Source organism: Anolis sagrei, chromosome 4 (assembly GCF_037176765.1).
Source record: "Anolis sagrei isolate rAnoSag1 chromosome 4, rAnoSag1.mat, whole genome shotgun sequence".
In the NCBI taxonomy this organism is placed as follows: Eukaryota; Metazoa; Chordata; class Lepidosauria; order Squamata; family Dactyloidae; genus Anolis; species Anolis sagrei.
In genome coordinates this window covers 112,744,849-112,761,309 of record NC_090024.1, presented here as the reverse complement: position 1 = coordinate 112,761,309, position 16,461 = coordinate 112,744,849, and the positions used below count along the sequence as shown (strand labels likewise).

General features: G+C 39.2%; 1 protein-coding gene across 3 annotated transcripts in view; it reads right to left on the bottom strand.

The window, feature by feature from the left end:
* The window catches only part of WDR47 (WD repeat domain 47), a 70,769-nt gene that overhangs the window by 8,248 nt on the left and 46,060 nt on the right, over positions 1-16,461 (bottom strand). For 2 of the 3 annotated variants that reach the window (XM_060774581.2, XM_060774580.2), the window contains exons 8-14: positions 13,598-13,828; positions 13,286-13,355; positions 9,243-9,400; positions 6,326-6,406; positions 3,987-4,156; positions 1,845-2,015; positions 1,416-1,547 (exon numbers count right to left, since the gene is read on the bottom strand). In XM_060774581.2, the coding sequence (XP_060630564.2) occupies positions 1,416-1,547; positions 1,845-2,015; positions 3,987-4,156; positions 6,326-6,406; positions 9,243-9,400; positions 13,286-13,355; positions 13,598-13,828 (1,013 nt within the window). The remainder of the gene's footprint in view (positions 1-1,415; positions 1,548-1,844; positions 2,016-3,986; positions 4,157-6,325; positions 6,407-9,242; positions 9,401-13,285; positions 13,356-13,597; positions 13,829-16,461) is intronic. The other variant, XM_067467573.1, reaches the window with a different exon arrangement.

The window sequence follows — 16,461 nt, the reverse complement described above, 5'->3', positions numbered from 1 at the left end:
AAACAAAGAGCATTTTGAACTCCACCAGCAATGGATTTGAACCAAACTTGGCACACAGAATTACCATGACCACCAAAAAACACTAGAAGGGTTTGGTGGGCATTGACCTTGAGATTGGGAGTTGTAGTTCACCTTTATCCAGAGAAGCACTGTGGATTCACACAATGATGGGTCTGGACCAAACTTGGCACAAATACACAATATGCCCAAATGTGTACACTGGTGGAGTCTGGGGGAAAATAGACCTTGACATTTGGGAGTTGTAGTTGCTGGGATTTATAGTTCACCTGCAATCAAAGAGCATTCTGAACTCGGCCAACAATAGAATTAGGTCAAACTTCCCACACAGAATCCACAGCAAACACTGTGTTTTCTGATGGTCTTTGGCGACCCCTTTGACACCCCCTCATGACCCCCTCAGTGGTCCCGACCCCCAGGTTGAGAAACATTGATTTACCCTTTAATCAATTTGTATGTTGGCCCTTTCTTCCCCCTCCAAAATTGGTTTGCTGTTGCTTGTTACTTGTCTATTACTGTTATGCTGTTTGTGCTACTTTAATTTGAAATTTGCTGTTGTCTTTGCTTTTAATCTGTATGTTGCTTGGGCTTGGCCCCATGTAAGACGCCCCGAGTCCTCCCTTGGGGAGATGGAGGCGGGGTAGAAAAATAAAATTCTTCTTCTTCTTCACAGACAAACCAAGCACAACCCTTTAAAATAGTGATTCTCAACCAGATGTTTTGGCCTTCAAATCCAAGAAATACTAAAAGCTGGTAAACTGGCTGGGATTTCTGGGAGCTGTAGGCCAAAACACCTGGGGATTCACAGGTTGAGAACCACTGCTTTAAGAGAAGAAAGAAGGGTGAAGTGAGAAAAAGAAACATTTTTGTGGATCTGAAGTCCTGGGAGTAAAATGCCACTTTGATAGAGAAAATAGAGATATTGCAAGAAATACCTGGAGGTAGGAGGAGGAATATATAGGTACAATTTGAAACAATGGAAAATTCAGTGCTTTTAACCAGAGTAGTCAGGCCTATAGCCTTTTTTAAAAAAAAAAACATATCATATTTGCAGTCATTAAACAGATTTTAATAACTTTTTTTTGCACACTGGCATTTAGTCAGGTGAGTAAGTGCCACATGCAGTAACACATAGGTGTCAAACTTGTGGTTCCCCAGGTGTTTGGGCCTTCAGCTCCCAGAAGCCCTAGCCAGCTTGTCCAGTGGTCAGGAATTCTGGGAACCGAAGTCCAAAACAGCAGGAGAGCCACAAGTTTGACACCACTGCTGTAACAGAAGAGTTACTAGCCTTTGAACAATAAAGAGGCCATTCATCTCCACATAATGTGATCTCCTCTATTTTTTAAAGTAACAATTACATGAATCAAACATGGCATGGGATTTTTCTCTAATCTTACCAGTTCCATGAAATGTGGTTCCAACAACCCGAACACAACTAGGTACTCTGAGATCCCAGAATCTCACTGTCTTGTCTTGGGATCCAGATGCTATCATCCACCCACTCCAGGTATAAAGTGCTAAAATATGACCTGCAAAGAAACATTTTACATACATTAATTATTATTTCAAAAGGTAACTATAACATTTTCATGAAATAGCCAGCAATGCACTTTTGCCAGCAACATGCTAATAAAAACATGGGTAAATTCTACACACAATATAGATAATTGTATTGGACTTTGATGAATTTACACATTGAGGTGTATAACTTGTATCTGTTAAATTCTATTAGAATAGTTCATTCAGCAATATACATACTGATAGTGCAATATTTTGTCAAGCTGATTATTCAGACAATAGCTTCCAAAGCCGAACCAGTCACATACCTGTATGGCCACTCAAAGCGTGAAGGCCTTGTCCTCGCTGGCAGTCTGTGGTATAAATATTACAGTCCCCAGCTCCAGCACTTATTAAGATGGCCCCACCACTTTCTGGACCTTCCATAAAAGCTAGATCCCTAATAGTTCCATCATGCATGCTGAATTCTAAATCTGGTCCTAAAGGAATGTAAATGAAGAACAAAATGAATCATAATGTGCTTAGTATGGGGCAATGCCGTAATTAATACACAGTTCATATGGCACTATATGAAAATAATCTAGATCTTACAAACAGATTTCAGAGAAGTAACCGACTTCAAAGTTATCAGGTGAAAGATATGTTTCCCCACTTCCACCTCTTACATTGAAGGACTGAGAGTTCTGGCCACTGATTCTGGATTCTGTCTGGGTAACTTTTATTCAGACAGAATCCAGAATCAGTGGCAAGAACTCTCAGTGCTTCAATGTAAGAGGTGGAAGTGGGGAAACATAAGTAAGGATGCCACCACTTTGTAAGGTTCTTACTAAATTGATAACACAACTAATAGCTTGTAACATTGAATTGGTCTTTCTTCAATGTGTAGCGTGGCTTAACTTGAAAGTATTTGTAACAGAGACTTGACTTTAGAAGAAACTGTAACAAGTATATTGAAGTATAGAAGAAGCTTGATGGTTTCAATGTTTCTTAACTCTTAGAGGCACATTTCTTCAGAGGTTAAATTTACTACATTTCACAAAACAACTCTTAAGAGGACTATTCCTTTCACTAAACAGGTTTTGAACTTATTTTCCTTCAAAATGTGTTTCTTTCTTTGACAGATTACTCCAGGTACAAGCTTATTCTTTCCTTATGTTATTTCTGTTGCAGTAAAAATTCTTATTAGGGTTCTCTTCCCCTTTTTACTCATACACTAACCACTAATCTAAATAAGTCAACTCGACCTATCTAAACCACACAGGCTAAAGGACAAAACCTTCCTGATTCTCAACAAATAGAATCAGCATTTCCCTGTAGTTCTTAGACTACAGACTACCTTAGTGATTCTCAACACATAACAGAACCAGCCTTCCCTGTAGTTCGCTGGCTACAGACTGTTTTAAAAATGGCTGCCCTGCCAAGTGGCAGTTGGCTCTGTCCCTTTTCCATGGCAACCCAGCTCAGAGTGAGCTAAGCTGGCTACCCCCCCCTCCCCCAGTTATGCTAGTTTAAACACTGATCTATAATTATACATAACTGTAGATTAAAATTCACACATCACCACACATATCTTTCACCTGCTAACTTTGAAGTCTTAATAAGTAACTAAATTTATGAGGATGGAATCAGGATAAATATCACCATCAACACTTCAATTAAGTATTTCCATATCTTAGAATTGCAGGATATTTCAGAACTCTTTTATTTATTATAAGCACTCACGTAGATAGATATGCATATACATTCCTCCCAGGGAGAAATAGTCTGAACGCTTCAACTTCATTATATTTGACAATATATGTAAGGCATCTAATATTGTTATATAACCACAATGTTCATCTTAATCACACAAACTACTATCCATGGCAAACTACAATTCCATCTGCTGCTTTCAGGGATTAATTTTATGCAAACTTTGTACAAACTTTACTAGTATTAATACACTGACACATAAAACTTACAGTATCACCAGACTTAACATTTCAGGGCAGCATGTGAGGGATTATTAGGAACTTTTGATTACTTTCAGTCCATAACAACCATACTTCCAAAAACTTACTTTCCTTCCCCACTGCTACCCTCTAAATTTTAAGAAATGTGATGGTGGAGAATCAGCACAGAACAGAATTGCACAGGGTATCTGTGCCATTGGCTGTATTTTGTTTTCTAGCATTTATCTGTCAAACGATTATGGTATATCATACTATTTTATACTATCAGAGTCATATTAATATTAAAAAAAGATCTGTCTAAAGTGCCATATACATTGATTAGTATCTATATAAGTAACAGAAGTAGCATGACACTATTACTATGACTGTGGTAAATGTAGAAGATATTCAACATTTAAGGCTTCTACTCTTACATAAGTACAACTACATGGTCTTTCAGTTCAGGGTTTGTTTTTTTAAAGAGTTACATATGCTGAAACAACTATCAATTATACTTACCTGTTGCATTACAGGTTTCGGCATTGAAAGGCAGCACTTTAACATATTTGTCATTGGAACCAGTAGCCAGCAACTGTCCACAGGGACTCCATGCCACACAATAAATTGAGCCTTTGTGATGTTTATTCCGTTTGAAACGAACCACTGGCTGTTTTGGTGTATTACTACCACTAGAAAAATATTTGAAAGATAGGATTACTATGCTCCTTTCCAGTGTTCATATGCATATATTGTGTATGCTTGTATGCACGTGCACATGCATGCATGTGTGCATATGTATCAGCCACAAAAGCCAAAAGCCATAGAAAGTCTTTGCTCTGGAACAGTTACTGAAAGAGTAATCACTGTCACTAAATAATGTCTAAACCAAATAGTTACATCTAAAATATGTATTCACTCAATGAAATAAAACTGTAGGACAAGTACATCTTGTAATAAAGGCTGGTGCTCAAGAAAGTCAATTTAACTAGAACATGTAAAGGGGAGTTACAATATATTCAAAGGTTTCCATTAATAGTTTCAAATAACTATATATATAATCCAAAACATCACTTTTTGGTAAGTATTACTCCTGAAGTCACTGAGATTATTTGTGATATGCAGAAATATATAATATAGTTTTGCATATATACATTTTCAATTTGGAATAAAGTGAGACAACTATTTATGAAAAGTACAGAGAAAACACATTCATATGTCATCGGAAGTATGTATATATGGATAGTTTAAATTGTGATTGTGTGTGTGTGGAAACAGAATCCAGAAACTTAGATTTATTAGCAGACTATCTCCTTCTACATGTGTGTATTTAGAAAGAACACCTAAGCAAAAATTGCTTCTACAATAGACATTTGGATAACATTCTTTCGCCACATCTTGAAAAGAAGGTTTATTTATAGATCTTTATTCCTCCAAGTGGGTTTGACATGGGATCAGAGATAAATATCCCATTGTCATTCATACTATTCAGAGGATTAAAGAGAAAGCCCAGGAGTATGCAGTCCTAACAAAAAGCTAAAATACCTACATCATCACTCATCCCACTATAGAGAAAAAAGGAAGTCTTTATATTTATTTATTATTTATTTAGCAGTTTTGTATACCGGTCTTCTCACTTCCATCGAGGGACTCAGGCCGGTTTCCAACAACAATATTACAAACAATCATTAAAACATCATAATCCAAATTACACTAAAACATTAAAATAGCGAAGTACAGTCATAATTACAGTGGTCAGTCGTCATCCTAAAATCATTGTTCATTATTATAGAGATTTCTTTTCGTTTTTCTTCCCCCCCCCCCCCTTTTTAAATATAATCCAATTTTATATATTTTTCTCGACTTTTTTTCTTTCTTTTTACTTTCCTTCCCCCCCTTTTCCCCCTCTTCCTGCTTTTTTAACTCATTTCATACCCCTTCTCTATTTCTCTCTCCATGGGTATATGTACATGTATGCATGCATGTATGTATGTAAAGTAAAGTGGATAGTCTTGTCATAAATCAAAGTTTCTGGATTCTCAAGATTCCATTTATCTTATGGTCAAATGGCATTTAATGCTAGGTATAATATTTCAATAAGATCATTTTTAATTATAAGAGAATAGATTGCTTTGAACATTACTGCAGCTAAATCTCACATACTGGACTGGATTGCTGAAACCCTGGAAATTACCGTTAAAGTTGAGGAAAGACCAACATTTTCCTCATTCCTAAATCCAGCCAGCTACTTCTGCTGTAAACCTTTAGACACCTTTTTTTTTGTCGTGTCAGGAGCGACTTGAGAAACTGCAAGTCGCTTCTGGTGTGAGAGAATTGGCCATCTGCAAGGATACCATAAATGCATTGAAAAATAGAATATTAGAACACGAGAAGAAACTAAATTTAAGAATGTGTAGATACCATCACAGATTCTGGTGCTATGCTACCTACAATTTCAGTCGTAGTTCTCAATGCACAAGCACTAATTATGTCGAAATAACTTCACTTTTAAAAAGTTTATGTTGAAGTTCATGCATAAAAGCAGCAGAATAATGTTAACATTTGGCTGCCGAGCAGTTCAGATGAAAGCAAAATGCTAATAGGGCAACAGAAAGTTACTACAATCACAAAGCTTTGTGTGATAGCACAGTATAATAGTTTTGGAGAGTCATGCTGCTGGAAGGTGGTGCTGACAGAAAAAGGTATGAATAGTGGTAACAGAGGACTATAAAATATGGAGAAGGTGGTATATTCAAATAGTTATGCAATAGTCACAGAATAGAAAGCGAAAAGGAAAAAAAAAACCCAAATGATCGGGCAACTCCAATATGTTGATAAGAGGAAATAAGTTTACTAGTTACTTTGTTGTCATCTTTACAGAGGAAGAGAGCGAAGATCTGCCTAAGTCAAATACCAGTTTTCGAGGAACAGCAGAGGAGGAGCTAAACAGCATATAAGCAAACAGTTATAAAGAGACTAACACACACTTTGCAAAACATCCCACGTGACTCACACATTAATGGCTATTGAAATGTAGCATGATGGAGATTGGCTTGGAATGGGCCACTGTAAAAAGAAAACTACACTTGGGCAACATTTTATCACGCAGACTGCCAATTCACTGAACAAGCAGCATGCCTTTTGATCTATCCCAGCGGTTCTCAACCTGGGGGTCGCAGCGCCCGGAGGGGTCGTTTCGAAATTCTGGAGGGGTCGCGACATGGTCTCATTAGGCCACGCCTTCTCCTCCAGGTCCCATGCACCCTCAACAGCGTGCCAAACAGATACCGAGGCCTTTGCAGAAGCTACTTGAAGAGTGTGTGTAAGAGAGAGAGGAAGGCTAAGAAAAAGAGTAGGGAGACTGGAAGTGTGAGCGTAAGAGAGAGAGACAGGGAAGGAAAGGAATGAGAGGAGAGAAAGAGCCTGGCTGTAATTTGTGGGGGGTCTCATTGGGCTATGGAAGTCAGAGCTGAATCGGGTGAAGGTACTTCAAATCCCTTCATCCATTGTTCATACTCCCCCAAACATATAGTTTTTACCATTAATCACTATGCTTTATATTTGTAACAATGGAAATACATCCTGCATCTCAGATATTTACATTACAATTCTTAACAGTACAGTTATGAAGTAGCAACAAAAATATGGTTGGGGGTCACCACAACATGAGGAACTGTATTTAGGGGTCACGCCATTAGAAAGGTTGAGAACCACTGATCTATCCCATCCTGCTAAAACATTTGCCACAAATAACCATTTGTTCTGGTTTGCCATGCTTGCAGCCACACAAAGCCACAGAGTTGAAAAAAGTTCATGAGTCAGGTGAAAGTATTGCCTTGGGTTTCTTGCTTTTTACCCCCCAAAACAAAAGGAAGCATGGCCTTAAAAGTAATCCCATTGGCTTCAATGGAACCAGCCTGTGAGTTATTTGTGAAGAATTTGCATATGGACAGAGCATGCAACATCCCTTCTGCTTGATCCCTCTAAAATCATCTTTTTTTCTATTCCTGTTTTTCAGCTGCAAGGCTAAAACCTGAAGGAAGATCCACCGCTACATTTATGGGAGTGCAAAGGGGTCTCAGGCTTCAGTAGGAGAGCACCTGAGACAGCAACCTAGCTTTTAAATCGTTATTTTGTCTGCATGGATGGAGTATTTACTAAAACGAAATACCGTATATTCCGGCATATAAGACAATTTGGCGTATAAGACGACCCCCAATTTTTCCAGTTAAAATATAGAGTTTGGGATATACGCGCCATATAAGACTACCCCAACACACACCAAATAATTTTTTTAAAAGCATCAGATTTGATTTCAATATGGTAATTTTCCTATTACTGTACCTCCTTCTCTGCCTCTCAGATCTTGCACATGTGCACCTGCACCGCTTCACTGCAGTCTTCAGGAGCGAGATCTGAGAGGCAGAGGAGGAGGTACAGTAATAGAATATAAGGGCAGGCCGGACAGTTAAAAGAGTTGTGTTTTTCTAGGCCCAGAGCCACTCTATGTCTTTTTTCCATACCCCGGGCGCCCTGGATGCCTGCAGCTTGCTCCGCCCTTCACTTACATCTTCCCGGTGAGGTGCCCCTTCACCTCACCATCGGGACCGCATTAAGTCCACAAATCTTGATGAATGGATTTTCTTCTACCATACTTGTACAGCGTCACCCTTAATACTTTCATACAGTTGCTGCATATGGCAGGGACGCAGCCACTGCCATTTTTGAGCTCCCCCCACAATATGCAGCAACCACAGATTGGAAGTTTCAGCACCCGCTCTATAAGATGACTCCCGGCGTATAAGACTACTCCCACATATAAGACGACTCGCATGCATAAGGCTACTCCAGCATATAAGACGACTCCTGCATATAACACGACTCCCGCATATAAGAGAATCCCTGACTTTTGAGAAGATTTTCTTGGGTTAAAAAGTAGTCTTATACGCCAGAATACACGGTAGTAAGTAAAGGTAAAGGTTTCCCCTGACATTAAGTCCAGTTGAGTCCGACTGGGGAGTGGTGCTCATCTCCATGTCTAAGCTAAAGAGTTGATGTTGTCCATAGACACCTCCAAGGTCACATTGCCGGCATGACTGCATGGAGGACCTTTACCTTCCCACAGAAGCAGTATCAACTGATCTACTCACATTTGCATGTTTTCAAACTGCTAGGTTGGCAGAAGCTGGGCCTAACAGCGGGAGTTCAACCCCACTCCCTGGATTCAAACCACCAACCTTTCGGTCAGCAAGTTCAGCAGCTCAGCGGTTTAACCCGCTGCACCACCAACTAAATATAATGGTGTCTCTGTTAACTTCAGTTTAGTTCAATAGGAAGTATTTGAACTGGAATCAAGTTGGAAATTATTTATTTACCTTTTTAAAAAAGACTTCCTGAATAAGAATCCTGTTCAAAAAGGAAAGGGAAGGAAGTACATAGCCTAGAATAATCCTAATTTGTGTGAATGTTGCCTCTCCATGAAACCTTCCCATTATTCAAAGCAAAGAAGTGATGACTATGAAAGAAAACTCCCAATTGTGTTAGGTCTTTTCTAATGCCACTGTTTCCCGCTGCTATCCAAAGGAAAAGCTAACTGATATATATTTATTAATAGAATAATGTTAGTAGCAGAGTACTCAATGAGCATTCACTGGCAGGTTTAAAAAACAGGAAATGGAAAAAATGAGCAACAGATAACCATGGAGCAGGAATGAATACAAATATCGGACATCAAGTTCTGAAAGACAAACAGCACAAGATCAATAATTTTACTGTTACCTTGCGTTTGGTAGGTCTGGATAGGCACATACTCTCAAAGTTTTGGAATTTGAGCCAACTGCATAGAGAGTGCCGCTTGGGTGAAAAGCCACAGCTCTGACAGCTTGGGTATCTTCTAGGGTGTTGACACAAGTGAACTGCTTTTTGGATTTGTCGTCCTGCAGTGTCAAAAGTTACAACACAAGTAACTATGTTGACACAGTTTTGCATATTTTCAAGAATGTCATACATAAAACTCTATACCTACTAGAAAATAAAGTTGTATACCAACGTTACCAATATAGAAACTCACAATGGGATGTGCAAGCTTGCCCCCAGATTTTTCTCGTAGCGTTACAGAATCAGCAATGAAGGTAACACTATGTGAACTGCTTTGTTTTTTAAACAAAAAAGCCTTCGACAATACAAAATTTTAAAAATTATCTGTTCCTGGTTTGAAAGTGTTATTTCCTGTTCAATTGTGCAGTACTTACTTTCAAAGTAGTTGTTATACTCCAGAAACTTGGATTTTGTGACTGCCACAAACTATGTTGAATTGGTTGAGGCTCTAGAACAGGGGTCCTCAAACTTTTTAAACAGAGGGCCAGGTCACAGTCCCTCAAACTGTTGGAGGGCCGGATTATAATTTGAAAAAAAAAATGAATTCCTATGCACACTGTACATATCTTATTTGTAGTTCAAAAACACTTAAAACAATACAATAATTAAAATGAAGGACAATTTTAACAAATATAAACTTATTAGTATTTCAATGGGAAGTGTGGACCTGCTTTTGGCTGATGAGATATGATTGTTGTTGTTGTTGTGTGCTTTCAAGTTGTTTCAGACTTAGGTTGACCCTGAGCAAGGGCCGGGTAAATGACCTTGGGGGGCCATATCCAGCCCCTGGGCCATAGTTTGAGGACCCCTGCTCTAGGAGATATTCATTGAAAAACTTTAGCAAAATGTGCTGCAAGATGTCCTGCAAAAATAAAGTTTTTGCAGTTTAATACACTTTACCCATGTTTTTATGCTAGAACCAATTAGGAAATGACATTTATAACCCAGGAACAAAGATCATTTACATCAGTGGTTCTCAACCTGTGGGTCCCCAGATGTTTTGGCCTTCAATTCCCAGAAATCCTAACAGCTGGTAAGCTGGCTGGGATTTCTGGGAGTTGAAGGTCAAAACATTTGGGGACCCACAGGCTGAGAACCACTGATTTACATAGTGTAATGGTTGTGATATATGTTAAATCTCTTCCCAAAATATACATGAAAACATTGGAGCTTGGAACATACATTCTCTATAATTATATAATTTCTTCCCATGTCCCCAACATGCTATATTAAGGATGGGAAACTTACTGATGTTTAGATATTTAGTGGACTCCAACTCCCACCATTCCCAGTCAGCATGGACAAAGGTCAAGTATGATTGTGGCTGCAGTCTAACAACATGGGGGGAGGGCGAGGTGCTGGAAATTCCATCCTGCATTATGAAATTATGTATCCTCTCGACCCAGTTTGTTAAATGATGGGAGAGCATATTACATCTAGAGCAGATATAGGCAAACTATGGCCCTCCAAGTGTTTAAGGCTTCAACTACCACAATTCCTAGCAGCCAGTAAGCTGCCTGGGATTTCTGGGTGTTGAAGTCCAGAAGTTTCCCCATGTCTGATCTCATATCTGAAACATGTGGCTTTATAAAATTACTAGCCGTCCCCTGCCATGGGTTGCTGTGGCCCAGTCTGTGTATATGTGTTTTGTGTGTGTGTATATTTGTTTATATGTGTATATGTGTGTTTGCGTATATATATGTGTGTGTGTGTGTGGGTTTGCGCTTGCGTTGTAATGTAATTTTTGTTTTTTGGCTTTTAAGTCTCTTCTGCTGTGTTTTTCAGTGTTTTTATGAGTGATGGTCATTTGTTGGCCTGATAGGTGTATTGTGTCCAAATTTGGTGTCAATTTGTCCAGTGATTTTAGAGTTATGTTAATCCCACAAATGAACATTTCATTTTTATTTATATAGATGGCCATAACTAAACCGGCAACAGATACTTTCAGAATTTGGAAGAAATGCAAGGTCAGCTCTGGTGAGTAAGGTAGCACCACTCTTCTCTATGCAGGACACAATCCCAGATGCCTAGTGAATGCTTGAAACAACAAGCAAGATCAATGCTATATGTACCCATATTTACTCTATAACAGTGGATTGCTGTGAGTTTTCCAGGCTATATGGCCATGTTCCAGAAGCATTATAATGTAGTATACCATGCCATCAAATGTAATGTGCACCTGAATTCTGAAGGCGAATATGACAAAAAATGGATTTTCCCTCAAATATAATGCGCCCAATAGCACAGGCATAGCACGTTAGAAAGCCAGGTAACATGAATGACACCATTTGGGAAGCCATGCCCAACTTGCCTCATTCAGGAGGCCTTCAAAACCAAGGGGGAGGTTTTAAAGGCCTCATGAATGCACAAAGGATTGTTCCTGGGGGGGGGGGGGGGTGAGACCCCAAGAGCTATCTGGGCGGCAGGATCTGTGGATAAGTGGCAGGAATAACTTTCCCTGGGTCACCAGCCAGGCACTCCTCCTCCTTCTCTGGGTGCCACAGAGCCCAGAGGCTGCCACCACCACCAGGAACAGTCTCTTCACACACACACCCCTTCACATCCCTGTCCAGCCTCTGGGTTTCTCTTTTCACGCACATAGGTCTAATATGCCATCAAATCTAATGCACACCTCAATTTTGGCAAGGGAATTTAGCCAAGAAGGTGAGCATTAATCTTGTATGATAATAAGTTTTTCCTATACGTAAATACATACCTAAGTGACTAATGGGCAAGTAGCATATCCAGCATTAATATAGATAATTGGATAATTCACTGCCCAGGCTGGATGGCATGAGATTTCATCACACTACACTGATTAATACATGCATTGTTTATTTCTGTTTAATACTTTTGGACCACAGTTGACTACAGATAATTGAAATGATGGAAGGTGAAAGCAGAGATGGGGGGGGGGGGGGGAGGCTGAACCTGATGGGAAATTGCGAACAAATACTATGAAGGAGGAGGAACCAGCCAGACAATCTCCAATTATTCCTTGTTTAAGAAAGTCTTATGAAATACAAATGACTTGAAGGCACATATTACCTGTCCAAACACATCTCCCCCTATGAACCATCGCGGAGATTAAGATCTTCCGGGGAGACCCTGCTTTCCGTCCCGCCATTGTCACAGGCACGATTGGTGGGGACGAGAGACAGGGCCTTCTCGGTGATTGCTCCCTGGCTATGGAATTCCCTTCCTGGTGGGATCAGGTCAGCCTCCTCCCTCCTGTCCTTTAGAAGGATGGTAAAAACTTGGCTACGAGACAAAGCTTTCAGGACAGGGCAATAAAGCGGCAATAGGAAAGATGACCAGGCCAATTAGATTTTACACGGATGACTAGGACGGTTTTAAATGGTGTATTTTAATATTTTGATAAATGTTTTTTTAAAATGTTTATGTATTGCATGTGAACTTGTGTCCCGGCACTGAATATTTGCCGTATATATGCTGTGCTCTGCCCTGAGTCCCCTTTGGGGTGAGAAGGGTGGAATATAAATGTTTAAATAAATAAATAAATGTACATACACACCGTCCTGGGTGAGAATACTGAATAATATTTGTTCTTCCTATACTGTACAATTTCTATAGCATGTCACTAGGTGTCACTATAGTACAGCAACTAGTGAAGAACACAAAGATGGATTTTTTCCTGACCTGAAAAATAATACTAACAAAGAGTGCTATACTTACACTATTAGTGATCCTACAACAGAAGCACAATACTATAGTTGGTAAAAGCATGTGTGCGAGAAGAACTGAAGTGCACTATCGGGATGATGGGATAAACACGAAAGCAATTCTATTGTCTCATTTATATCTTTAATAGTTTTATAACATCAGGAATTTTCTCTGCTTTTTTGTGGTAAAGAGAGGCTTTCCACATCCAAAAAGTCAGGACTGAGCAATGCACTGTTGCGTAAGATGGTACAAAGTCATACCTCATCGCCTCTTGTCGGATTTCCTGGGGAATCTTCATGTTGTGCCTGAATGGCAGAGTGCTCTGGTATTCTATTATAATACACAAAATTAAATTGTGAACAATGAGATCAGAGCAATAATTTCTCCTTTGAAAGTGAATAAAATGAGTTTGAGAACAAAAAACTATGCAAAGAGAAGAGGATAGTACCAGATAAGAGCCCTCAGAAATTAATATAATATTTAGAGTACAGTAACATCGTGATTTTTGTATTTAAGAAGCAACACTTTAATATTTATTAATCAACAGCAACCAGGAGGCTCCAAGCACTTACGTTTGGTTTCCCTGGACAGGTGATTCTTCAAGGGGTGGTATTTGATTAGCTGAGCCAAGTTTCCGTGGAGTGCTTGTATTAATGTTTGCATTATCACTTGCAACTTTCTGACTTGAATCTGGAGGCTGCGGTGTATTTCCTTTGCTCCCATTGCAATACTGGCTTAGTGTCTGCACATCGTTTCCCAAACTGTCCATACCCATATTTAACTCTCCCAACTTCTGGATAGACCTGAAGGATAATATACAGTAGCATATAAAATATTAATATGCAATGAATAAAGCAATGGAAATGGTGGGATGTTGCTCTTAAAAAGTAAAATTATATGTAAGCACCATACTACCAGATGGACATTTGAAGAATCCACACAAAACTACACCTTCCAAGCAGACATTTTGCAATGTCACCTCAGGAGTTGTAAACCATGTTCCTAAGGTTTAGCCATCTGTCATATACCTTTTTAAAAAAGTGTTTCCCAAACTGTGCTCCTCCAGATGTTTTGGACTTCAGCTCCTACAATTCCTAGCTAGTTGGGATTTCTGGGAGCTGAAGTTCAAAACACCTGGAAGAGCACAGTTTGAGAAACACTGGTTTAAATAGATTATTATTATTATTAAACTTTATTTGTACCCCGCTAGCATCTCCCGAAGGACTCGATGCAGCTTACAAAGGCCAAGGCCTCAACACAACAACAACAGACAATAACAATACGATGCAAAGCAAATTAAAAACATAAGCAATAACAAAACATTACACTATTACGCAATAAAACCAGGGCCAGGCCAATGATGGGTACAGGTTTAAAAAGTGCTGGGTGTGAGAGGTGGTATGTTGGAATTCTGGGCAAGTGCAATGTGCAGAGAGTCTTAAACTCTAATAAAGTGCTTCTGGGACATAGTGCTGGGGGTTATCCTATTCTGGAAAGGCACATCGGAATAGCCAGGTCTTCAAGTTCTTCCTAAAGACTGCCAACATGAGTGCTAGTCTAATGTCTTTGGGGAGGGTGTTCCAAAGTCGGGGGCAACCACAGAGAAGGCCCTGTCCCTCGTCCCCACCAAACACGCCTGTGACGCAGGTGGGACCGCGAGCAGGGCCTCTCCGGATGAATGAAGGGATGATTATGATGATGATTATTGACACAGGCCAGTAAAGGTAGTTCCAGTGGTGATTGGCTGCTCATAAAAACAATTGGCGTTGACAAAATTACCATCTGTCATCTGCAAAAGGCCACACAACTTGGATCTGCACAAATTATTTGCCAATACATCCCACAGTCCTAGACACTTGGGAAGTGTCCGTCGTGTGATCAAATGAAAAAGGGTCATAATGATTTGTTTGCTGTGTACTATTCTTGTTGTGTATCGAAGAAGAAGAAGAAGAAGAAGAAGAAGAAGAAGAAGAAGAAGAAGAAGAAGCCTGGTACATCACAGGAAACCCACTTTGGTCAACACTTATTGGAATTTGAATTAAATATGATGAGTGAGAACTGTCTGAAGGTGTATTGAGGGTTATGTAAAATGGTGTCATATATGTTGACACCATTTTACATAACACTCCAAATTATTACCACCTCTAGTGGAACCCCCAGTGGTGCAATGGGTTAAACCCTTTTGCCAGCAGGACTGAAGACCGAGAGGTCGAAGGTTCGAATCCGGGGAGAGCGAGGATGAGCTCCTTCTGTCAGCTCCAGCTCCCTATGTGGAGACATGAGAGAAGTTCCATCTTGCCGCCAGTATAATCAGTTGGGACCCCCCCCCCCTCCAGCACTAACTGCTGCTCTGATATCAGAATGAAGAGAGGGGCCGTGAAGGCAGTTCCATCTTGTCTTCTACACTGTGCTAATATAATATAATATAATATAATATAATATAATATAATATAATATAATATAATATAATATATATTGCATATACATATAATATTGATAATATTAAAATGTAAATACAATATAATATTACTAATAACATGATATTATAATTATATATTTTATATTAAATGTAATATTACTAATAATACTACAGTATAATGTTATAGTACAATGTAATATATCATATTAATATTGTGCTATGGTAATAATATAATGTATTGTATTTAGTTGTTACTTGTAAGCTGCTCTGAGTCCCCTTCGGGGTGAGAAGGGCGGCATATAAATGCCGTAAATAAATAAATAAATAAATAAATAAGTCTCCCACAACGATGGTAAAACATCAAAACATCTGGGCGTCCCCTAGACAACGTCCTTGCAGATGGCCAATGTTATCACACCAGAAGCGACTTGCAGTTTCTCAAGTTGCTCCTGACATGAAAAAAACCCCACCACTAGTTACTTCTGCAGTAGGACAGTGCATTAAAATAGCAGTAGATGATGATGCAACACATTTGGACATTTCTTTGCAGAGAGTGTGGATGACATGTAATTGTCTATTGAGGGGTATACGTTATTATTTTACAATGGGGTAGAAAACTATCTCACGACAACATCAGTGCTATACATTCCTGGAAATAATTGAAAACAGATATTTTCCTTGAAGATTTATTTTCATTGCCTTATTTGTGTATGCGACTGTTCAAATATGAGTTTTTTCCCTCTTGCAAATAACACTGGCAGTTTTCTTAAGGCAGAAAATAATGATTTCCCCTGAAGGTCTGTGAGCTCCACAAAACAAATGTGTCTTGTGTGACAATGTCTCTTCTGGCTGTGGATGTCTGGATATTGTACAAGGCCATTTAATCTGCATCAACAGACTCTCCTGAGGACACTAGATATTTCTGTCCTCTGAAATGCACTGGAATTCCTATGGCATTAGGACATACTTGGAATTCAATGCAAGTCTTTTTAACCATGTAAATGACAATCAAAGTAA